The 26,397-nt window shown below is 44.0% G+C and overlaps 1 protein-coding gene across 3 annotated transcripts in view; it reads left to right on the top strand.

Moving 5' to 3' along the window:
- Positions 1 to 26,028, top strand: part of LOC308094265 (abl interactor 1-like) — a 58,069-nt gene extending 32,041 nt beyond the window's left edge. Inside the window, exons 8-10 of one of the 3 annotated variants that reach the window (XM_080440806.1) lie at positions 5,085 to 5,171; positions 21,149 to 21,337; positions 23,073 to 26,028. In XM_080440806.1, coding sequence (XP_080296932.1) covers positions 5,085 to 5,171; positions 21,149 to 21,337; positions 23,073 to 23,248 — 452 coding nt within the window. In that variant the 3' untranslated portion in view covers positions 23,249 to 26,028. The remainder of the gene's footprint in view (positions 1 to 5,084; positions 5,172 to 21,148; positions 21,338 to 23,072) is intronic. The other 2 variants (XM_080440808.1, XM_080440807.1) reach the window with 2 other exon arrangements.
- The last annotated feature ends 369 nt before the right edge of the window (positions 26,029 to 26,397 follow it).

Here is a 26,397-nt window from a genome sequence, read left to right as displayed (position 1 = left end):
CACACAATTGCCAATATTACATGTGTACCTTGTGTACCTTAGTAATATATCTTCACACAATTGTCAATATTACACCTTAGTAATATATTTTCACCATGTTTACCACGTGTACCTTAGTACCTTAGTAATATATCTTCACACAATTGTCAATATTACACCTTAGTAATATATTTTCACCATGTTTACCACGTGTGGACTAGCCCAGGGGATCTGCTAACTTATCACATCCAAACCACACACCGTACACCCCTGAGAATGATATCGGGGTTATACAAGATATATAGACTAAACATAGACAAAAGGATCTGCCCTGGAGGGTCCACCACGTGTCGACGTGCCCCAGAGGATAATTCACTAAATCCTCCGGATGGAGTTATCAGACTCTTGTCTTTTAACTACCGTGACTCTCTCTTCCACTCACACAAAACAATATATAGTTTAGGTGTACTCTATCTACTGTATTGGTTCTCAAAGTGGGGTCCGGGTTGGGGACCACCCAGGGGTCCAGGGTTTCCAGGGGGTCCCCAGAAAAAGTACTTAATATAGCATCACAATAATTTTAACCACTTTATCCATTTATATGTTGGCCATTCATAAATAGCAGATGTACAAGCTCACAGCGCGTCACTTCGTGCTGTGCTGCGAGCTTGTACATCTACTATTTATGATTTTTTGGGAAAAAAAATGTTTTTGGAAGATTTTGAATAACTTTTTTTTATTTTCTTACATAAATCTTCTCTTCTGGTGGTCCCTGGCAGAAAACCTTTTCCGATGGTCCGCGGTTTAATTTTTTTTACTTGCGACCCAGAAATGGGTCCCGGCCCACTGTTTGCCTATGGGTAGTCTGGCGTTACTAGTCTGGCCCTACTGCTTCGGAAACCAATCATGTCACCACCCAAAATATGAAATAATGCCCTAAAGACTTGGGCTGAAAGCTGGGAGATTGTCCTCAGTCTCTAGTCGAGCGAAGAGTTTAGAGACGTGACTTGTGAGTCTAGGCCAGTGGTTCTCAACCTGTGGGTCGGGACTCCCAGGGGGGTCGTCCCCACACGATTTTGGGGGGGTCCCTAGATGACCGTAAAGTGACAATTTAAGGACTTTTAAGACCTTTAAAAAAAAAATCAAAAATGAGATGAAAAAATACAATAACTACGTCTAAAGTAATCAACAAACTATACTCTAAAATACGGTCAAGCATTGGCCAAATTGTCAAAAAATATAAGAAAAGGTCAGAAATTGTGAAAATAGCCGATCTACTAGCTCACAACGCCTAGCGCTGTGAGGCGTTGTGAGCTTGTAGATCAGCTATTTTCACAATATATTTATATGTGGAACCGAATCAAACAAAATGTAATGCCTCAACTCCTACAATTCCAAGTGCCTGTCCCCAGTTCAAGTATGATTATTTTGGGGGGTCGTGGCCTGAAAAGGTTGAGAACCACTGGTCTCAGCCGGCATGGAGAGTCAAGGCCACTTGTGAAAGGGAGGTGGTCAGTGATGAAGCTGCAGCACGTGTTTGTTTTTTAGAATTTGATAAGTAAAGGTTTTTAATGGGCCCAAGTGCTATGAATCATTTATAAAGTGCTATTGAAAACAACACAGTTATAATAACGGTTCCTCAAAGTGAAAACTTAGAGATAGATGGAGGACAGACAGCAAATTGAGCAAAACAATTGATAATTGCAGTCCTACACAAATTAACATTTTGTACACACACACACACACACACACACACACACACACACACACACACACACACACACACACACACACACACACACACACACACACACACACACACACACACACACACACACACACAGCAGCAGCAGCAGACAAGGGGAAACCCAGGACACGATTAAAGTAGCAGTCAGAGCAGCAGAGATTTACCTCAGCATCCATGATGCTAATGGCTTCCCACTGCAGACACAAACATCTTCCTTGGCATGGACACCGGGGGCAGAGGAGGAGGTTTAGTCTGGGAACAGACATCTCAATGTCTGAACTGGGACTTAACTGGGATTTAATGCCATATCCAGTCAGCACAGCACAATAGTATCGATAAATACCAAGATATCATGACACATCCTAACCATATTTAGGCATATCTCAATGTCTTTTTCTCCCCTATACCACTTTCAACCTGATGACCCTATTTTGGGCATGTCATAGATGTCAAAAACTGTCAAAACGTACAAAAACCTTTGTGATCTACAAGCTCAGTCACAACGCATCCCATTGCGACGCATTGTATGCTTGTGAGCCAGTGGTTAACACAAATAAACAATAAGAGAGATGGAGTGGAGATTATTTTTATGAATTATTTTCACCGGTCATAAAACCATTTTCATTTCCCCAGCCCTGCTTTCTTCATATGGTGTAGCTGTGAATGGACATGGGTAGAATAATAAGACATTAGTGTCCTGTGGGCGTGAAGACCTTCCATTACAGTGGATTTATGAGCTATACTCTGGACCGGACAGACGTACTGGAATTCTGGGAGTGAAGTGGTCTTTACTAGAAGCATTCAGCGTTAACAACTTGAGCTTTCCTGTCAGCAGCTTTCACCTGCGCAAACCGTGTGTGGCAAATTTTTATAGAACTGGAGAAATCGGTGTAGCCCCCCACCTCCCCCAAGGGGCCCTTGATTAATTCAACAACCCGGACTATGAATTAGTTAGATGGTTAACCCCCTCCCCCCCAGAGCATAAAACACTCCTCTAACACAAGGTCAAGCCCGGGGTAAAACAAAAAAAGAATGCGAAGCAGAGATGTGCGCGCGTGTCCTTGTCTGTTGGCCGTTGCCAGCTGCAGTCCGTGCCCTCTTGAGAGCATCCGCGAATGCCGATCGGATCGTATATCACTGAGTTAAGGGATGATTACTGGTTGGTTTTTACCTACATATCGATATCAAGGCGATGTTAACAATTTACAATTTAGACATTTAGCAGACACACTTGATCCAGAGCAATTTACAGTAAGCAGGGTAAACACGAGGTAATACATCAAATGCATAGAGATAGTAATCAAGGATCATAGGCAAACCAAGAAACTATCATCAGTCTAAACCGTATAATATCGAAGAATTCATAATCTGTACATTGAAACTATACAATTAACTAACTTACTATCACTATTTAAAAAAAAAGCTCTAGAATCTGCACCGTTATTTAAAGATATGTCAAACTATTAGAGAGAAAAGAAAAACTACAGCCTTAAGTGGTTAAGAAGCCTGTGTTTTCTGTAGGGGGTTTCGCAGGCTGCATCTAAAAGCATCTCATCCTGTATTGTAGATAAAACGAGCCTAGGTGTTACGTGCAGCAGTATTAGTTGTACAACAATGTGTGCGAGGGGGAAAGTCACACTGATCATGATTCATGAAGACATCACAGTGCGTCTGTCTGTCTGGACCAGACCAGACCAGACCAGACCAGACGGGCCTGACTGTGTGACATCATGTCTGTGGGCGGGGTTGCTTGTTAGAGCAGTGGTTCTCAACCTTTTGAATTTCAACCATCCCCAGTTTGATACGCAATTAGGCTAAAGACTTCCGTGCCGCACTATGAGCGCCGCGCTATGAGCTTGTAGATCTGCTATTTTTGAAAAATCGTGTAACATCGTGAACATTTGTAAAATATTTAGTTCCAGGAACCCCCAGAAGCAAAGATTTGAGTTATAAATGTCAGCCAAAAAAAAGGAAAACAAAATATATATTTGCACAACTTTTCATGATTAAAAAAAAATAGCAGATCTACAAGCTCATAGCGCGGCACCGAGTGCCGCGCTATGAGCTCGTAGATCTGCTATTTTTGAATAGCCCTACGAAATCTAAAAATGACACACAGATACACGTTCCCGGTCTTAAAGAGTTAAAAGAATCTCTGGGACCTACACTGTAAAATCCTCAGTGTTAATTTAACTTGTACTGAGTGTACAAATGGAACCTAATGGACCCTTTAGGTTCCATTTAGATGCCTGGTGGTCCCCAGGCCCTACGCTGAGAAACAGTGTGTTTAGAGCAAAGGCTAGGGTTTGTACTTGTCTGTCTGTCTACAGATATGTACACGTATCTGTCTATATGTCAATCGTTCCACCTATATTCCACAATTATTTATTTGTGAACAAATAATTCCAGCTCCTTGGCAGCCTGGTAAAAGGCCTGCTGATTGGGTGGACGATGGGTTGTAAAGTTCTTCTTTGGTGAAGAAGAACTAGAATTATTTTTCTTTTTACAAATCTTGCCTTTAAGGAGCTCTCTCAACAACAGTTTGGCATCGTGGACGCTATACCTGTGCAAAACGCTCCTATGCTGACAAGGCTTCTCTCTCTCTCTCTCTCTCTCTCTCTCTCTCTCTCTCTCTCTCTCTCTCTCTCTCTCTCTCTCTCTCTCTCTCTCTCTCTCTCTCTCTCTCTCTCTCTCTCTCTGCTGCGTCAGTGGAGCTGTCGCCTCGCCACACTAATTATTTTTGGGTTTCTTTGAAGCACAGTGAGTGCAAGTCGTTTACCGGTAGCAGCAGCAGCAGCAGCAGCAGTCTATTGTCGTCTGCCAGCTTTTGGCATCTGTGACTAAGAGAACAGATGCTGACGAGAGGAGTTTTACTGAGCCTGAGAGATGATTAAACAGTTAAATCCTCAATGTTAATGTAACTCTGAGAGGTTCTGTTTCACTCTGAGGTACATTAACATAGAGGATTTTGATGTGTGCCTACTACTCTTTTAGCTGAATGAATGTAAAGAGAAGGAGAACGGTGGTGTTTGGTCCAGCAGCATTCAGGCTCATAGTCTAATAGGCTGCTCGGCAACGCTCACTGCACCCGTTTGCTGCTCGCTTACAAGCTTTGATGTTTTTTTCTATTTTCTCCCTCCCTGTCTGGCTCTCCATCTGTCTTCTCTCTCTCTTTCTCTCTCTCTCCGTCTGTGTCTGTCTCTCAAACTCCCTCACTCACTCTCTGTCTCCGTCGCTTTCACTCTGTCTCTCTCTATCTCACTGTCTCTGTCTACCTCATTCTCTCTCTCTCTCTCTCTCTCTCTCTCTCTCTCTCTGTCTGTTGCTGTGTCTGTGTATCTGTATGTTGCTGCTCCAGTGTCTGTGGCGCCCCCTCCTCCTCCCATGGTGCAGCTGACCCCACAGATACCACTGACCGGCTTTGTGGCAAGAATGCAGGAGAGCAGTGAGTCCACACGCACACACACACACACACACACACACACACACACACACACACACGCACACGCACACGCACACGCACACGCACACACACACACACACACACACCTATAAATCCAGTTATACCAATATCAGAATCATCATCATATTCACTCATATCTCTTTTCGTCACTCTGCCATTCCCGATCACTACCTCGAATCGCCGCACGCCACGCCTTCTCGCCGCCGCCACTATCTGGGGCCGTGCGCGTCGTGTGCACACTCGCTCACTTTTCATGCACGCTCCTGAACGCCCGTGCGTGACGTGTGCACACGTCTCCCTCTGATGTCTGTCTGCTGCCATGGCAACAGAGTGCGGCGTGCGCGGCTGCGCGCGCACGTGCGTCCCTCGCTCTCGCTTCACCGTGGAAACACGCCGTGACGTCGGTGGCCTGACGCACCGATGCTGCTACCTCTCGGATCGCCGTCTGCCTCAGTTTGAAATCTACCTGGAACTCTCACCCAGACGTTAAAGACGTGTCAGTCAGCTATGTACTTTGTGCAAAATACTTTACTTTATACTTACTTAGTTGCGTGCTGGTGTTGTGCACTTAACACCTGGAACGCTTCTGTGTCACTTTAGATGCCTTTGGCTATTCAAAAATAGCAGATATACAAGCTCATAGCGCGGCACCGAGTGCCGCGCTACGAGCTTGTAGATCTGCTATTTTTGAAAACATCGTGAAAAAATATTTTTTATATTTTCTTCAAAAAACTGTTAGGATTTAGATTTTTTTAAAGAATCACCTCAGGTCTTAATGGGTTAAAATAGCTGATATACAAGCTCATAACGCGTCGCGCTGCGTGCACCTTGTGAGGTTGTATATCGGCTGTTTTTGGCGTGTGACACCGCACGCAAACGAAGTATATCCAAGCCCTAAGCAGAGTTGAATGTGTACCTGGCTAAATGATGTTTTTATCCATGTACGTCGGTATCTATAGGTTACTGGACGTAACCCCGGTTTTATGATAATATGAGCGAGATGTCTCGCCTATGGGAGAGCGCCCTCTGGCGTGATCACAGAAGCATTACCTTATAAACTCCAGACAAACCTTTGGCTGGATTCTGACCTCCCTCTGACTGGAGGGCCCGCCCTCCATCCTATATAAGTCAGGGGAGAGTCATTTTCCGTAATTCAAGATAACATTTTTCTTCTCGTTCGTAAACAAGAAGGGTGTCTTTCGAGACATCTCGCTCATATTATCATAAAACCGGGGTTACGTCCAGTAACCTATAGTTTTATTTCAAATATTCACTCGATGTCTCGCCTATGGGAGATATAGTAAACTCCCTGATTGATATCTCGAAGTCCAGAATAACCAGCCTAGGGGCCTGACCCCCGTCTGGAGGCTACACTATGGACCGTATGCGCCACAGGGGCTGCAGTTACGTCCAAACTGTAGAACCTGGCAAATGTCAAGGCCTAAGCCCAACATGCCACACTGCAGACATCCCAAATGGAGACCCCCCCGAAGAGGGCCCATGATGTCGCTATTTCCCTTGTAGAATGTGCCCTCAGTCCCACTGGGGCAGCATCCCACCACTGGAATAGGCTAACTGAATAGCCTCTACAATCCAGTGGGAAAGTGTCTGTTATGCAATGGGCTTGCCCACCATCCGTGGAGCCCATGACACAAATAGCTGATCTGACTTTCTCAAAGCCCTAGATCTGCCAATGCACATTTCCAAAGCCCGAACCGGACAAAGGCAATGTAACCTTTCATCCTCCTATGAGGCGAAAAGAGGCGGGTGAAACGCATTCAAGGTCACAAGGACACTTGGTACCAAGGGGTTCTTTGGCACATACCCAGGTCTGGGTCTGACAACCACCCTTGTAGCCCCTTCCTTGACTGTGTACACTCCTCGTGTACTGACAGTGCATGAAGATTACTGAGCTCTCCAGTAGTCACTGAAGCCATCAGTAACGCAGTCTTTTTTTTTTTTTTTTTTTTTTTTTTTTTTTTTTCTTTTTTTTTATGATTCAATGTTTATTCGTTTTTTGTTATACACAGAAATTAGAATATAAACAAAAGGAGTGTTAAACATCAGAAGCATACATACGAATAGACAACAAAAGCAACAAAAGCAATACAATACAATAAATCAAATTAAGAAGAACAAAACAAAACAAAACAAAAAACAACAATGCCAAGTGATCCTGGGTATTTCCTTTACATACATTATATTCAATGAGGTAAAAGGGGGAAAAAAGAATAATCGTATGTTGCGCTACCACCACATCTCAAGTCTTGTTAGCAATGTACATTATATATCCTCCCCACTTACGGATGTATTTATCCAATCTGTCAGACCTCCTATAGGTTATCTGCTCATAAGCAGCAACTTTGCCAATCTCTACAAACCATTCTTGGAATGAAGGACTCCCAGCATCCTTCCAACCCCTCATCAGAACCTGTCTACCGATCATGATAGCAGTCAGGATGAAACCCACATAATCACAGTGGGCAACCTGCTTTGGGTCACCCAGTATGTAAAGCCTGGGGCAGAAGGGAAAATCAACCTTTGTCATTTCTAAGATACAGTTATGTATTTGCTTCCAAAACCTCTCAATTACGGGACAGTCCCAAAGAGCGTGAACTAGGGTGCCCACCGATGATGGGTCCTTGCACTTCCAACACTCAGCTGTGTCCTTAAGACCAAGTCTGTGCAACCGTGAGGGTGTCCAATAGAAGCGGTTGTGAATTTTAAATTGAATCAACCTGATTCTGATATCTGTAGACATTTTTGTTGAATTTTTGCAGATTCCATCCCACTCCTCCACTTCGATATCTAGGTTCAAGTCCTTCTCCCATAGTGTTTTCAACACATTAGGTACCTTGGTATTTTCCATAAATATCTTAGAATAGTAAAATGAGGCCTCGTGCCCTGTACCAAACACCATGGTGGTGCCCTTCAACAGTTCAGAATATTGAGGCAGAGTTCTAGGTGAACCAAATACTCCACATAATAAGTGTCTCAGTTGCAAATATTGCCAAAATGTAGATCTGGGTAGGTCAAATTCTGTAACTAGATCATCAAATGATTTAAGAGAATCTTCTTTGTATAAGTCGCCCAATGTAAGAATCCCTTTATTAACCCATTCCTTCCATAAAAATGGAGTTTTGTTAATGTGTAATTTAGGATTCCGCCAAATGCTCGATTCTGAGTTAAGGTATGGGTTTGTATTGAAAATTTGACATATTTTTTTCCATGTGTCTTGTAAATGGGAAATGACAGGGTGCGCTTGAGCTCGGGGAGACTTTTTTGTGGATAAACAGGTAAGAGGTGGAAGAGGGGAAAGAGCCAATTGTTCAATCTGATACCAGGGCGGTGCTCTCTCAGGAGGGAGAGCCCAATGAGCCAGGTGTCTTGTGCTAAAGGCGTAGTGATAGAACAATAATTTGGGAAGTCCCAGCCCCCCTCTTTCCACTGGGAGTTGAAGTTTGTCTAATCGCATCCGAGCACGTTTCCCATTCCATAAGAACTTTGTACAGATTCTATCAAACTGCTTAAAGTACTTCCTAGGGATGTTGACAGGGAGAGACTGGAGAAGATAATTTAACTTAGGCACACAGTTCATCTTTAACACATTAACTTTGCCCCACAAGGATAAAAACAGTGTAGACCACCTATCAGTATCCAAGGAAATCTTCCTTAATAGAGGATCAAAGTTTCTCTCCACTATCTCGTTCATTTTACTGGGAAAGAGAATGCCTAAATACTTTAGCCCCTCTCGAGGCCATTGAAATGACCCCTCCTGAAATAAAGATCTAGGGCAATAGGAAGTCAACGCCAGAGCCTCCGACTTCGCCCAGTTCACTTTATAGCCCGATAGTTTTGAGAAAGAGTCAATCGTTTTAAGTATTGCTGGGATAGAAGTGGCAGGCTCCGACACTGTCAGCAAAATATCGTCCGCGTACAACATAGTCTTGTGTTCATAATCCCCAATCCTAACCCCCGTAAAACTAGTATTTTGGCGTAAAGCTGCCGCTAACGGCTCTAGCGCGAGACAGAAGAGGGCTGGAGAAAGCCCGGAACCCTGGCGTGTCCCTCTACCCAGTGTGAAGTATGAGGAGATGATCCCATTCGTCTGTACCGCAGCCTCAGGTTTATCATACAAGACCTCTAGCCATCTAATAAAATTTGGACCGAATCCAAATGTCTTAAGTGTATGAAACATGTATCTCCACTCCACTCGGTCGAACGCTTTTTCCGCGTCAAGCGACAACGAGGCGACCGGGGAGTTCTCATTACGGACCTCCCACATAATATCCAGGAAACGTCTTATATTGTCAGAGGAGGATCTTTTACGAATGAAGCCCACCTGGTCAGGGTGAATGAGATGTGTGATTATTTTATCTATCCTGTTGGCCATGATCTTAGAGAGAATCTTGCAGTCTGTCGAGATCAAACTAATTGGACGATAGCTCTTACAATTACATGGGTCTTTGTCCTTTTTGAGAATAAGTGTAATAATGGCTTGTGATAATGAGGGTGGCAAAGTGCCTACTCTAAAAGATTCTGTGAACATCTTCTGCATGAGGGGCATTAGATCTGTTGCATAACATTTAAAAAATTCAGCAGTGAAGCCGTCCTGACCAGGGGACTTGCCTGATGGCATCTTTCTAATCGCATCGTATATCTCCTCCTCTGTGATAGGGCCTTCAAGGGAGTCTTTTTGTTTTTTGTTCAACTTAGGAAGGTTTAAGTCATCTAGAAATGTAATCATCTCCTCATCTCCCGCTGTGCACTGTGAAGTATATAAATCAATATAAAACTCTTTAAACACCTTATTAATATCCTTAGGGTTCGTCACAGGCCCCTCTGGAGAGTGCACCGCTGTGATGCTTGAGTTGGACTGTTTCTGCTTGATATATCTAGCCAATAATTTACCTGCCTTATCTCCTGACTCAAAATATGTTTGTCTAGCCCTTAACAAAAGAAATTCAACCTTTTTGGAGAGTAAAGAGTTATATTCATACTTAAGTCGTGTTAATTCTCTCAAGTTATCAAGGGACATGTGTTTTTTCAGCCCAGACTCAGCTTCTTTCACTTTTTTCTCCAATTCTGTGAGCTGTAACTTATTTTGCTTTTTCTTATGTGATGCAAATTGAATAATATAACCCCTGATGACCGCCTTCATCGCTTCCCATGCTATGCCAGCAGATGGCGCTGTGGGAACATTAATTTCAATGTATGTCTTAATTTGTGTCCTCAAATCCTCCCTAAACACCAGGTCCTGTAATAAGGATGAATTGAGTCTCCATCTGTTTGTTCTGGCCATTTCATAACCAGGGAGCATATCTAGTGTCACCTGTGCATGATCTGAGATCAATATATTTCCTATTGAGCAGGACAAGATAGCAGGAAGTAGGGAGTTTGAAATAAGAAACATATCGATTCTTGAAAAACTTCTATGAGCATTTGAATAGAAAGTGTAGTCTCTGCCCGTGGGATTCAGCAATCTCCAAACATCATTAAGCCCCAGAGATGTGCACATCTCTTTAACCATAAGAGTGGATTTAGATTCTCTGCCATGTGAGGAACCACTTTTATCAAGCAGTCTATCCAAAACCATATTACAGTCCCCTGCAAGAATTATCGGGAAATCACCAATATTCTGTAATCTGTTCTCCAGATCTAAAAAGAAGGCTGGGTCATCAATATTAGGGGCGTAAATATTGGCAAGTATTATCGTCTGACCCTGAATCTCTGCTAAAACAATGATCAGTCTACCCTCTTCATCTGATACTTCTCTAATAAGTTTAAATTGCACCCGTTTACTAACCAAAATTGCCACTCCTTTACTCTTGCTAGATCCTTCACTGAAGAACACATGTCCCACCCATCCTCTACCCAGCTTTTCAGACTCTATTTTAGACATATGAGTCTCTTGTAAGAAAATCACATGGTAATTGTTAGCCTTTAAACTGCCCATAACCTTCTTCCTTTTGATTGGGCTGCCCAATCCATTAACGTTCCATGTGGCGTAGCGCAACCTATTATCTCTATCCGTAGCCATTAGTGTTTGTAGAGACAAATATAAAAGAATGTGTGGCCACATTGTTAATAGTAAACCCCAGGTACGTTGGCATTGAACACAAACAAAAATAAAAATACATATACAACTGTGGCCTCTTCAGGTCAAATCCAAAAAAGACCCGGCACCAGCTCACAACAACTAACATAAAGCTTACAAGGTCCATGACCCGCAAGTGGAGTGCCCAATCTGCATCAGGCAACACTGGCTGTTTACAGTCATTATCTCAACTAATTCCAAGTCAAACCCATTCAAAGGGAGTTAAGTATACCTATATCAAACATGAACATCCATATAAAAACAAACTACTTGTCCTACTTGTCACCCCCCCCCCCCCCCCGCACACATCCATATATTACCTGCATATGCAATATTTACACCTATACACAAAGTAGCAAAATGTATCAAATTGTTATGCATTGCATTCTATTAATATACCATTCCTTTCTGACATACACAAGTGGGGGAGGAACCCCAAGCAGCATATTACTTTAACTTCAAAACCGTACCAACGAGAGGAAAAATAAAAATAAAAATAAAAAAGATAGGTGTCGCTGTATTATAATATTCTTACACTAACCAACCTGAGCAGAACCTATCCCATCATAAATTCCAAAGTCTAACTAGCCCTAAATTATCATCAGTCCCTGTCACTTTGTAAACTATTTAGCAGCGTAGAAGAGCCCTCGCTCTGCTACCGGAACATTTCAATCTAATAAAGCTAAGGGTTAAACATATGACGCTTTTACTCTATAAACCATAAAGCAAAACAACGAAAACAAAGTGCATACATAAACAGAGTGGCACTGTCAATGTGACTGTGAGAATAATAAAAACAAAAGGAGAATGCCGTTTGTAAAATATTTGAAAATTAGACCACCTGTTCATTTGCATTCTTATCATAGCGCCCATATCCTCTATTAATTAGGCCCAATTCCCCCCCAACCCCCCCCCCCCCCCCCGATATACACAAATGGGGGAGGAAACCCAAGAAGCATTTTACTATACATTCAAAACCTTACCAATGAAGCGAAGAAAAATAATTAAAATAAAAAGGATAGGTGTAACTGTATTAAATTATTCTTACATCAACCAACCTGAGCAGAACCTATCCCAACATAAATTCCCCAAGTTTTACTAACCCTAAATTATCATCAGTCCCTGTCACTTTATGAATTATTAGCAGCGCATAAGAGCCCCTGCTCTGCTACCAGAACATTTCCAATCTAATAGATGGGTTTCCCGTTGGTAAACATGAGAGGATGATGCGCGCGCAGTGGAGGGAAGAGCCTGTAGAGGGCGCTATTACCCGCAGCAGCTCTGGCCATTGCACATTGATAAAATAAATGGTCTTCACCGGGTTTAATGAAAGTAGATTAAATGATGCAGTTTGTAATATCTTCTTTACTCAATAAAAATGATTTGTCGGAAGTTGGATCTGTCTGTATATAATAGCAGCATTATGCCTATTATGCCTATAATAGCAGCATTATGCCTATCTAAATCCCGAAAATAACAATAGAGTGAATGGCACTTCCGGGTCGTTCTACCTCCCGCATGCGCAGATCGCACACTCTGCTCTGTGATGACGTCGCGCGGAAACCCATCTATAGAGCTAAAGATTAAGCATATGACTCTTTTACTCTATAAACAAAACAACAAAAACAAAGTGCATACATAAACAGAGTGGCACCATCAATGTGACTGTTAGGATAATAAAACAGAAAGAATAATGCTGTTTGTAAAATATTGAAAATTAAACCAACTGATCATTTGCATTCTTATCATAGCGCCCATATCCTCTAATTAATAAGGTCCAATTCCACCCCCCCCACCCCCCACCCCAACCCGGAGAATCTAGTGTGAGAGTATAATCAGCATTGTCCTGATATTATTAGAGTTGTGTGAGGAACGGATAGAGGGGCAAAGAAAAAGCAGGCGAGACAGATAGGGGGGGGGGGGAGGGGGAGAGAGGGAGAGAGAGGGAGAGAAAGGAGAGGGGAGAGAGAGACAGAGAGAGGGAAAAAAAAAAGGCAACGGTTTTACGGAGGCGGAAAAGCCTTATATGGAGGAGGAGAAAGAGAGTACGCAAAATCACCACTTCTGTATGAAGTCCATCGCACTCTGGGGGTCGCTGAAGGTCTTAGTGGTTCCGTCGTCCATGTCTACGCGTAGGATAGCAGGATACATGAGGCGAAACTTCTTTTTACGTTCGTGTAAGAGTTTTTTGCATTGCTTGAAGCTCTCGCGTTTCAGCTGGGTTTCCCGGGAGTAGTCCGCGAAGATCATCACTTGTTTACCTTTCCACTCGATCCGTCGTTTCTCTCTGGCGGCTCGTAGAATCGCTTGAACATCCTGGTACCGCAGAAAGTTCGCTATGATGGTTCTGGATCCCCCCGTAGCCGTAGATGCGGAGTTCCCCGCACGGGCTCCACGGATCCTGTGAACTCTCTGCAACTCGTAGCCAAGGGGAGGCGGGTTACCCAGGGTCGTTGTTAGGAAGTGGTTTAGGAACCCAATTGGGTCATCTTTCTCCACTTTTTCATCGAATCCGACAAATCTCAAATTACAACGTCTGGCCCTATCCTCCATCATGGCAATTCTGTCGCGCAATGCCTCCCAGTCTTCCATTGTGACTGTGGGGGTTTGCTTCTGCTCCGCCATGGCGTCCTCAACTCCACTAACGCGTTCTTCAATCTCCGTCACTCGGGTCACAATGGAAGATATTTTTGTCTCAACAGATGCAATAGATTTCTTAATAGTTTTTAAGTCCTTCATTTCTGCTTGGATCTTCTGTAGCATATCAAAAAGAGTTTTGTTCGTAATTGCCCCAGCCGTTTCGTCCTCAAACTCACTTGTTGATTCCTTGTCAGCCATGTTTGGACGCGGTGTCGACAAAGACCTTCGCTTTTCCACTTTTTTCTGGCTTGATGTCGCTCTCCTCTGCATGCTATCGCTACTACTTGAATTACTTAACGGTAAAATCACTAATGTATGGAAAGTTAACTTGGAAATATATATATTTTAAGGATTAATCCAGCCGTGTTACCGGAGCTCCAGATTCAGGCAGCCATCCTGGTGCTTGCGTCACGTGACCCAGTAACGCAGTCTTGACTGACAGTTGTTCTGTCAATTTGACTCAGAGGCTCGAAAAGTGACCGAGATAAGGAGTCCAACACCAGGCTCAAATCCCAGGGTGACACCGGGGACTTTGACTCGGGAAGAGACGTCCGGTCCCTTCCATGAACCGACAAATCAGGCGGTGCTGACCCACCGTCTCGGCTTCAAGCAAATACGGCAGGCTGAGATAGCCGCCAAGTAGACTTTTATTGTGGAAAAGGCTCTGCCCTTATCCATTAAATCCTGTAGAAAAGGACTTAATGGACATGGGCTTAGAACGGCACAGTGCGAGACTTCTCGCACCTTATCTCAAAACCGTTCTGGGGTAACCCCTCAGTACTCAGATTCATCCCCTCATGGGCTGAGCCCAGAGAGTCAGATGTTCTGGTCAGGGACAAAATATCTCGCCCCCTGCTAGCGTTAGCATGTTTCCGCGTAACGGAAGCAGCCACAAGCGGTCGTACAGGAGAGGTTCGACTGACACCCAGTGACCCCATTCTGGGGCCACCAGTATCACCATCAGCCCCTGGTCCCTCACTCTCACGAGTGTGGGACCTAACAGGGACAGCGGAGGAAAGCATAAAAAGAGTTCTGAGCCATTCGTGCACTAGTGCATTTCGACCCAGAGGCACTGCACCCTCCACTGGGAAGAACAACGGACATCCCGTGTCTTTCAGTGAAGCAAAAAGATCCATCTGGGGGCGATCAAACGATCCCAGATCTTCCTGGTATCTCCGGGTGCAGAGACCATTCGTCTGAGAGGAATCACAAATTCCTCCAGCGACACAGCGTTGTTACACATTCCTCTGTGACCAACACACGACAGCAACTGCCCAATCGTCTTAGCGATACGGCTAAGGCCATCATACCTGACATTTCCATGCACATTTTGAAGGAGACCCTCCGGCCCGTGTAAAATTGTGCTAGGCAGGACAAAAAGGACTGATCCTTTTCGGTGGCGGGCTGGCTCTGAACGATAGCGAGTTCAGAGTCCTGCCTATGAAATTCGCCGTCTGTGCAGGCACCAACACGCAGTTGACCCTGAAAACCCGATTTCAGTAGGTGAGACACCACTTTCTGAGTATGCTGCCTTGCCGCCGATTCTTGAGTCGGCTTGTAGCAGCCCATCGTCTATGTAAGACGCTATGCGAGTGCCTTCTCTTCTCAGAGGGCCAATCGCAACCTGCGTGAATTCGACGAATACTCTGGGGCTGAGGACGTTACAAACGGTAGCACCGTGTATTCGTAATTTCAACCTCAGAACCCTAACCGCAGAGATTTCTGTGTGGTGGGTAAAAGGAGCATAAAAATAGGCGTCTCTTAGGTCTATCAATGTGAACCAGTCTCTCTGGCGCACCATGCGGAGGAGAGACGGATTTGATAACATCCTGAATTTGAACACCTTTAGATACTGATTGAGGGCTCTTAGGTCCAGTATCGGACGCAGCCCCCCCCCCTTCTTTTTGACCAGGAAATAGCACGAGTAGAGCCCGCTGTTCGCTTGGTCTCTGGGTATTTCTTGTACAGTTCTTTTTCCCAACAGGGAGAATTGTCTTCCTGTAGAAAGTCGCCCGCCAGTCCCCTGCTTAAGAGAAAATAGCTTTCACTAGCATGGGGAGGTCTCGAGGCGAACTGTAGTATATATCCCCTGGATATAGAGTGCAGCTGTATAGTGGTTGAACAGAGTCGACCGTGAGCCGTTCCCTTGGGGACAGGGCGTAATCGTCCTCTCCCCATGGCGAGCATTCGCCCCGCTACCATGAAGTGTCTGTGAGACCTCTGTGGTAGCGAGCTCGTGTCCCTTATGTTCTGGTTTTGTCCTGTTTCATTTCTTTTTGCCGTGCCCCTGAAAATCAGGCTGTAACGGTTTGAAATTTTATTGGAGAAACAGGTAGAGAGGGTTCAATTTCTAATAACCACTCCGATGTCTTGCCATAAGGCGACATCTTGGTCATAGTATCAGCGAACCGGGGTTACAGTCGTAACCCATGTTTACATTCACACAACATTATCCACATAATGTATAGTGTGTAAAGTCATTCTCCCTTCCATCGGGTGGTGGAGCGTGTTCACCCCGCCCCGCCCGGTCACCAGAACTCTAGGACCACCAGAGAGAGAGGGGGAGGCGGTGTCCACCGTCTCCTCCTGACATAGTCCCAGCCATGTCCCTCTCCTTTCTTTATTTCGCTCTTGTAGAGTAGCTGCCCGAGGCCTGCCTCTAGCTGGCTAGGGTGCCCCCCCTGGCCTGTAGGTTGCAAGCAGGAGCACCTGCCGTTTAGGCGACGCGTGCTTCGCAATGGAGTTGGGCTCTCGTGTCAGAGCCGTGGCTTCTGACGTGAGGTGTGTGGCAACCCCTTCTTCCACGGGTAGCGGGAAGAGTAGGGCTCAGCCCAGGACACGTCAACTGTTGTCCCAGTGCTGGTTGCCAACGGGAGTAGGCATTAAACCGTTCTCCCATACTGGCTGCGGCTGTGGCCATAGGCTACGCCGCTGGTAACTCGAGGTCGAGTATGAGTCGTGGGGAGAGGCTCGTTTTACTGGCCAATCGCCTGCTCAATGACCTGGTTATAGGGGACATATTCTGTACCCTGGAGTAGTTGGGCCTCGTCCGTGTCCTCTTCCTAACTTGGTGTAGAAGGGACGCCTCGCGGGTTTGGGGGGGTTCGTCCCCCTCCGCCCCGGTGGACGTGGACTCCTATGGCCGGGTCAAACATTTGGAAATGTATGGCCCGTTTTCTGACGAACCTAGGTTCAGTCAGTCCGCATGCTATGCGGAACGGACCTTCCTCACACGGCCCTCGGGCTGCGTGGGTCGGTCCCAGGCAAATAACACATGAGTTGTGTCCGTCGTGACACGACATTCTATTCCCGCAGACCCCGCACTCTTTCGAGGGACAGGGGTCCCTTCGTTGCTGGGCTGCAGCGGTCATTGTTCACAACACGCGTGGAGCCTGTTTGTGGCAAGGTCTGTAAAACAGGGGAGTCGTGTATGGGAGAAAAACTTGCTAAGCTTTTATTGTCCCAGAGAAACAACACGATGTCGGTGTTAGCGTGTAGCTAACTGTAGCCTGCCCAGCTGGTAGTTTATGATGCTAGCTGGTGGCTTGCAGAGCTGTCCCAAAGAAAAACACTAAGAGCGGAAGACGCTGGTGTGTTTGCTCGGTTTTAGCTCGTGGCTAAGAGGCCACCTTAGAGAGAAAAACACGATGTGGAGCAGTGATGCTGTCGTGTTTTACTCGGTGATAGCACGCAGTGTGCAAAACGTGTTGCTAGTGGGAGCTCTAAGCTTACCGATGGCAACGTGCTAAGCAAGCTGGTAGCATATTATGCTAGTTGGTGGCGTGCAGGGCTGTCTCTGAAAGAACACAGTAGGAGCGGACGACGCTGGTGTGTTTGCCCGGTGTTTAGCTCATGGCTAAAAAACCACCTCGGAGAGAAAACACGATGTGAAGCAGGTTATGCTGTCGTGTTTACTCTGTGTCAGCACGCAGTGTGTAACGTGTTGCTAGTGGGAGCTTGTTAAGCTCACCGAAGGCAACGCACTAAGCTAGCTGGTAGCGTATTATGCTAGTTGGTGGCGTGCAGGGCTGTCCCAGAGAAAAAACACACTAAGAGTGTAAACACTGGTGTGTTTGTTCAGTGTTTTAGCTCTTGGCTAAGAATCACCTCGGAGAAAACCACGATGTAAAGCAGAGATGCTGCCGTGTTTGCTGTAGCCTGCCAAACGTGTTGTTAGTGGGAGTTTATTAAACTCACCGGTGACAACATGCTAAAAACTAGCTGGTATCCTATGATGCTAGTTGGTGGCGTGCAGCGCTGACCCAGAGAAAGCACACTAAGAGCGGACGACGCTGGTGTGTTTACTCGGTGTTAGCTCGTGGGTAAAAAGTCACCCTGGAGAAAAACACGATCTTAAGATGTCGTGTTTACTCTGTGTTAGCATGATAGCCTGCAAGCAGTGTCGCTAGTGGGAGCTTGTTAAGCTCCCGGTGACGACGCGCTACGCTAGCTGGTAGTATATGATGCTAGTCGGTGGCGTCTCGCACTCTTTCTGCGGGACCGGGGCTCTGTTGGACCCGGTCCGGCTCTTCGGAGCTGCGGAGGCCATGTTCACGTTAAGCGTTTTAAGCTTGAAGAACGGAACAGGGAGGAGGGAAAAACAAAACACGGGGGCCGAGCAGACTATGCTGGCGTGTTTGTTTTTTCTCCTAGCTAGCTCGGGGCTAACTGTGGCTAGCAGCCCGTGGGGCTGAGGAGAGCTTATTAGGCTCATCCCCTGGCTCACGGCTACTAGACTGAGAAGTAGCAGACTATACTACACGTTAGCAATTTAAGCTAGAAAAACTAGGGAACATGTTAAGTTCCTCTAGGAAGAACCGTGCGATATTGTCACAGGTTTTGTAAAGAAAGTCAACACCTACCGTCAGCAGCGTCTCGCGGTCCAAGATATTATCCTGTCCTGATGAGACTTTCGCCGTGCCGACTCCATAAGGTGGACTGAGAAGGTGCTTCCTCGATCGAACGAGAAGAAAAACTGAATTACGGAAAATGACTCTCCCCTGACTTATATAGGATGGAGGGCGGGCCCTCCAGTCAGAGGGAGGTCAGAATCCAGCCAAAGGTTTGTCTGGAGTTTATAAGGTAATGCTTCTGTGATCACGCCAGAGGGCGCTCTCCCATAGGCGAGACATCGAGTGAATATTTGAAATAAAACTTGCTGTGTCTCTACCCAACCATATGTGTTATTGAGCTTAAAGAGGATGATGGATATCGTCTCTGTCGGGTGGAAACCTCATATGTCCAAAACTGTTACTTTTCAGGATTCAAATTCAAAGATAGCAAAAGCAGCAGATCTACAAGCTCAAACCGCGGCGCGAAGCGACGTGGTTTGAGCTTGTAGATCTGCTGCTTTTGCTATTTTTTTTGCTATTTTTTTTGCTATTTTTTTTTGCTATTTTTTTATATAGAAACACAAAAAGTTCAAATACGGAGATAGAAGGTTTCTGCCCCGACAGCAACGATATGCTAACTAGTATTACAATGTTGTTTTTGTTTTGTTTTTTTCATGTTCCGTCTTGAGAAAACACGCGTCAGACACCTTGAGCTGCTGCAGTGCACCGGAGCGCTGCAAGTGCTTTAAAACAAAAACCTGAGCTTTCCTGTCAGCAGCTTTAACCTGTAGAACTGCGTGTGCATATTTCATGGAACCAGGGGAATCAGTCAACCCCCCCTGACCCCCCCCCCCCCCCCTCTGCTGGCTGGAAACACTGGCCCTGTGGTTAATTCAACAACTGGACTATGAATTAGTTAGATGGCATGCACAGCACGTGCGCAGAATGGGCGACACAGTCGCAGTGGCGGAAAGTAACTAAGTACGTGTACTCAAGTACTGTACTTAAGTTCAATTTTGAGGTATTTTTACTTTACTGGAGTATTTCCAATTTTCAATACTCTACTCTGCATTACTTCTCAGAGGCAAAAATTGCTCTTTTTACTCCACTCTTACTTGAAAAAGCTTGTAAATCTGCCATTTTCAAAGGATTTTATACATTTGGAAACTTGTGACATTGTGCATAATGAGTACTTTTACTTTTAGTACTTGAATTTTGATTTGTACTTTAACTCAAGTACATTTTGAATACTGGTACTTTTACTTGTAACAAAGTATTTCTACATTGTGTGGTATTGCTACTTTTACTTAAGTACAACATGTGAGTGCTTCTTCCACCACTGCACAGTCGCACAGTTACACTGAATGACCGCTGTTAGGGCCAAGTGTCGTTCTGAAATTGCTCTCAGTGTACCGATAAGCCAGCGCACCAACTCATGTTGTGTGCACGGCTGCACGCGCACGTGATATACACTTTCTCAGCTCTCCCCTTAACTACTTAAGACCTGGTGTCCCTATTTTGGGGGTGTCATTATAGACACAAAATAAAATGTCTGAAAATGTCTCGCATTTTCATTTTAAAAAATTGCAATAAAAAATGTTTTCAAAATCATCAATTTTTTTTTTTTTGATGTACAATGAAGTTTTTAAGTCTTAAGCGGTTAACTCCGTCTTTCAAAGTGAAGAGTATTTTTTTTACATTGCTGATGAAAGCCATAGATAAAGATATTTTCAAAAACACCTACAGAAGCCACTGAAACCCAGAAACATCTGGGTGAGCATGTTTGGAAGTCTAAAAATATCACTCACATCCTGTATTCTTGAGAAGATGACGTTATTGATAAACCCCTACAAGTCCCGGTGCTGAATGTAGCAGCAGTATCGCTCGCTGTACATTCTGTAAGTCATATTGATGATGAGTCATAGAAAGACAGTGGCAGTGCCCTAGCGCTCAGCTGCCCTCTGGTGGACAGTCAAACTATTACATGCGTGTAAAGGCAATCTGTTGCTGAGCAGAATCATTTGTCTTGGTCAGAACAGGGATCAATCATTGGGACATTAATCCATTTGGACCGGGAACGCATCTGTGTAATCTTTTAGATTTATTTTGGCTATTCAAAAATAGCAGATATGCAAGCTCATAGCGCGGCACCGAGTGCCGCACTATGAGCTTGTAGATCAGCTATTTTTTGGGGGTTAATGGGTTAATGCCCCCATACACACCATCGTGGTAAGTTGCACGATGCTGCACGGGCGCATCATCGACAGAGGGCCAATAGAGTAAATAACGATACAGTACGATAATTGAGACAAACAAGTCCCCTCTGTAACCTAACCTTGCTGTCCATCGCGTTTCTTTCTCTCTCCCCTCTCTCACCTGCTGTCCACCAGTTACAGACAGCCCAGCGCCACCTCCCCCACCTCCCCCTGAGGACGTGGCCATGTTTGAGGAGCCTTCGCCTCCTCCCCCACCTCCGCCTTGCGACTATGATGGTGAAGAGGACGCGTCGGTGGTGCACTACAGCGACCCCTACGCCGACGGGGACCCCCAGTGGGCCCCCAAGGCTTACGTAGAGAAAGGTGAGTGCCCGGTGAAAAATGAAGGAATTTGGAATTCATTATGGAAATTGCAATCGGGGAAAACATTTGTTAATAAAGAGGAACATTTTCCTTTGTTTTTGTCTCTGGGGGCACCACCTCCTTTTTTGTGTAAAACAGGAACTCGGTTTGGCTCCTCCCCTTTGTTAGTACACTTCCCCCCGGGTGCTTCTGTGTTTATTCCTACTAACATCATTACATATTTAAGGCAGTGCTGAGAGATTCTGCTGAGAGATTATGGAAATTGTGGAAGTGCTTGGAACTCGTATTTGGTACCAAATACAATAAGTTTAGTTCTTCCTGGATGCACTTTCCTGCTGTGGTGATGCAAACTGTTTTAAGCTGTGATGATAGCTTGATGTCAGTCTGATTTGAAAAGTAAAGGTAATAGACTGAAGTAAATGAAGTGTCCTTATAAAGTCAGAGAGGAGCTCTTGATCGTCTTAAAAACCAGAGAAATGGCACCAAGAAACAGTGGTGTAACTAACTAAGTACATTCAATACAGGATCAATATAGACCACTATGACTGCAACTTGGAACCTGGCATCAATACTCAACTGAAACAGGGGAGTTTAAATAGGCACAAGGACTAACGGGACACAGGTGAACTCCACAGACAATCAACACAGGGATAGGCTACAACTAAAAGGATACGGGTGCAAAACATTGGCTAATCGCAGGACTGGTGAGACAAGACAGGTAACAGCAGCAACAGAGGAGACACTAAAACATTTCTACAAAATAAAGATACACAAGTGTAATGCAAAACCTACCGAAAACTAAGAAACGAGGAAGACACATTACTTCAAAATCAAAGGAACACAACTGAAAAGTTAAACACCAACCATAACTAACAAACAAGGAACACAAAAACACAACAGGACAGGGATCGTGACAGAAATTAGTTCTCAAACTGAGTAATGTACAGTAAGTACATTTGGCTTTTAGAGGCAGAATTGAGAATTGAGTATATTTATGGCGTGGCTCTGCAGGAGGCTAGCCATCTATAGGAGGGTCGGTCGGTCGGTCGGTCTGTCTGTCTGTCTGTCTGTCTGTCTGTCTGTCTGTCTGTCTGTCTGTCTGTCTGTCTGTGCGTCCGGAGCTAATCTCGCAAGCCGCTGGACTGATCAGTGCCAGTGGGCTAGCTTAAAACCTCCACTAATTTCTTTCACATTTTATTGTTTTGAAATATATCAAACTTTTTTAGGTAGTCAAAGGGGCTTAGATCTGATTGAAACCCCGCCAAAATCTTGAGTCATATGTCATAGATATGTCAGAGACAACTGACACAGGCTGGCTTCATGCAGTCGGAGATCCACATTGTAGCCATGTCGTTTTGATTTGATGGTTATTTTGGGGGTCTTTCTTGCCTTTATTGATAGCCACAGTGTCGAGAGACAGGAAACAGCGAATGAGAGTCTGGCAGTGATGTGCAGCAAATGTCCACTGGGCCCGGGAGGGAGATTGTCTCGCTGTTAGGCATCAGAGCTAATGTAACTCTTTGTAACTCTGTTTGGAAAGCGCTATACAAATACATTCATTATCATAATGTGTACCACACATTATGATAATGACCTGGCGCCCCAAACTCTCAAAGAGTTTTTTTTTACGTGTAAACGCTTCACTTTGTCTCAATGTTCACACTTTGTCTCAATGTTTTCGGACCTTGACTTTGCGTGTGTCGTCATCCCCCCCTCCCCCCCCCCCCCCCTCCAGTGGTGGCCATCTACGACTACTCGAAGGACAAGGAGGACGAGCTGTCCTTCATGGAAGGAGCCATCATCTACATCATCAAGAAGAACGATGACGGCTGGTACGAAGGGGTCGCCAACGGCGTCACGGGACTCTTCCCCGGAAACTACGTGGAGTCCATCATGCACTACGCCGACTAAGGCAAAAAAAACAAACAAAACACAAGCCTCCGTTTATGAACACAGCTAAAACCGTGAAGACGTACTGTAAAGCAAAAACCCAACAGTGACAAAACAGTTCATGCGGCCACCATTTCGAATCAAGTGCCATGTTGTAGTATTTGTTCTTTTCAAAAGATATACAGTCGTATGAGATCCCACAATGAGGGCTTGTGTGTCTAGGGAAGTCCAACCAACAAGGTCTGTTTGGTTTTTTAAAAGACTAACGAATGGGCTATTTCTACCAGTGAGTCAGATTCTTTTAGAAGCAAAAGATTAAAATGCTTCTTATTTGGGTAGCACAGCAAGGCTAGAGCTCGTCAAGGCCGAAATGTCACGATACAGAGTTTTGAATGGTCATGTTCGCTTGGGATGGAAGGAAAACTTTGACGGACAGGAATATGACATTCATATGACACCGTGCCAGTTGGCTTGCAAAATTTGATTTCCATTCTTTTATTTTCCACTGTAGACCAGCAGACCAAAAAATGCCCTACGCCGCACTCCAGTCCTGTCACAAATAAAAACAATGGTCTGACTATGTCTACAACAACAACAACAACAACAAAATGGAACAAACGTCAACAATACTGTAGATAGACATGACAGAATGTTTGATATCGTCATTGTCTATGTTGCTAATGTTAAAGGGGTTAAAAAAACAAAACAACTTTGAGCTATCTATTGACTATGCTATGCGTCGATGTCAGCGGTCAGAGAAATGGGGGCCGGTTGTGTGGTTGAGGAATCCATTGATGTTAAAAAAAAGGGTATACTAATGATTATATAGAATGCATTACAAAAAAAAACACAAAAACAAAAGATATGACCCGTTTAAGTTGCTTGTTCCTGGTGAAGTTCTTTTTGTCTATAAATTGTATATACTGTAATGTGAGAAGCTACCAGTACATTTGTTTGTAGAGTGTTTCACCTGTGAGTTTCCATCAGTGTCAATGGAGATGGGTCAGTCGGAAGTGAGGAGATGCCAAGATTGGATGGTTTTGAGCTCCAAAACCAACCTTTTCTTTAGTCTGTTATTTATCACTCACAGTGCCATTTTACCTTTAGCTAACACACTTTTTTTTAATTTTTTACAAAGAATCATGACTGTGTCATTTTGACCACTTTATCGTCGCTGATCTATTTAGTTAATATGCTGTCCAGCCACTGTAGCAAAAGGTCCCTGAGGATGTGTGTCGCTTCAAACAAGAAAATGTGAAGAAGAGGAAGAAGTGAATTTTGTGTGTTTTCATTGTCGCGTTTCTTTTTTTTCTTCCCGTTGTCTTGGAATAGCTGCACTGAACATTCATCCGAGATTGATGGCTTCCTTTCCATTATCGCTTCGATCACAACACCAGAGTTGCATTTAAGCCTTGTAAGAGTTCTACTAATACTTAATTTCTATGCCGTTAACGTCTATTTCCGGCGTACAATGAAGTATAAGTCTGGCTTAACCATAACAGCATTAGATTAGTTATCTTCTAGTGTTTCCAGTACTGGTATGGTGCTTTACTTTGGTGCTCAGTAACCGTATTCACCTACTGTACCATAACAACCTCAGTACAAGGCTGGTCTACTGTACCTATAGACAATATTGTACTGAATGTGTTCTATCTCCACGTTTTGTAACAAAGGGTAAACATTCAAACGGTTTTGAATGTAGCCTCATTCAATCATGCTTTTTTTTAATCATAGTGAATGTAGGCAACCGCGTGATCTGGCATGATACATGCTCAAATGTACTACATTATAGATTAGTTTTAGTTTGTACACAAAAGGTTTGTGCCACATGGGAATTATACATCACTGAATACATTAACAAAAGTATTATAACATTTTTATAATACTTCGGATTGTCTTGTTTTCTAACAAAGACCTCAAATGCAAAATAAACTTTGTGGAATAAAAGGCAATCATTTCAATATAATGTTAATGTGAGACATGCCATACCTGCTTTTTAATGATTATGGACAGGAGGTTAAAACTCACTTTTGGTTACTTTTGAATTATTATTTAAATGTTATTATTGAACAAAAATATTATTATATGTTACTTTTGTTTTTACGGATTTTCTTAGGACCTTTGCTCATAAAACTACATTTCTAAGAATACAGTTTTCAGTTTAATACAGTTTTGGACGTTAAGAAATAGGCTAGATAGAACAATGACTTCTTTTCAAGATATGTATACAATACTGTATATTTTGGAATTAAATTCCTCCTACAGTACAGTGTGTATTCTGAGTGGAGTATTGCAATCTTGAGGAAATGGCACATGCAGTTTTTGGTATCTGTCTTTGGAACCTCTAGAATCCATTTGTGGTTACAGGATTTGAGGTTCTCACAAATGCTAGTGTAGAATTCTTTATAATGCAAAGCTAGTCGATATGAACAGTACATTTCATGTATTATTGGGAATGATTTGCTATCACATCCCATCATTGATTGTATTTTTTTCCCACATCTCCGAAGGTAATTTTGGTGAGGAACTGACTTTTTCTACCTGTTGCATTTCTAGTTAACGGTTTGCTAGCAGTTGTATTTGATTTATTTATACTTTTTTTCCTAGAGAAACCATGAGATGACCACTCACTTGCAGAACTTTGTAATGTTTACCACTTAACGTCTAGCATTTCTTATGATGAAACGTAAACAAAACTGTAACTTAAATGTTCACAGGAACAGGATCCAATATTTGTCTTCTCCTCTTGGTTTGTACATATGATGTGTTCATTGAAATTTATGTACAGTCCTTTTGTAATAAACAGCTCATTGAAACAATCAACTGAGCGGCCTGTCTTGTTTTCGGTGTGGCTATGAAAGGCTAAACCATCTACAGTATTAAGAGGGTCTGACAGTCTGACTATCTGAGCTAATCTTGCCAAATGTCTTATGCTGTTCACTGTAAAGTAGAATCTCAAAAAAAATTGTTCACATAATGTTATATACTTTTTGAAACATTTATCATGTCAGTATCATGGTCAGTATGTCATGCTCAGTATAGTATCATTGTCAGTATCATGGTCAGTATGGACTTTTTACATACTGTAAGTCAATGGGTCTTGGATTGTCCAAATTTGGGCACAGATGACGTCATCAGCTAAACTCTTTCAGAGCCAAGCCGTCTACAAG

This window comes from Gymnoscopelus braueri (assembly GCF_963280865.1).
Source record: "Gymnoscopelus braueri genome assembly, chromosome: 10".
NCBI lineage: Eukaryota > Metazoa > Chordata > Actinopteri > Myctophiformes > Myctophidae > Gymnoscopelus > Gymnoscopelus braueri.
This window is presented reverse-complemented; position numbering and strand designations above follow the sequence as displayed.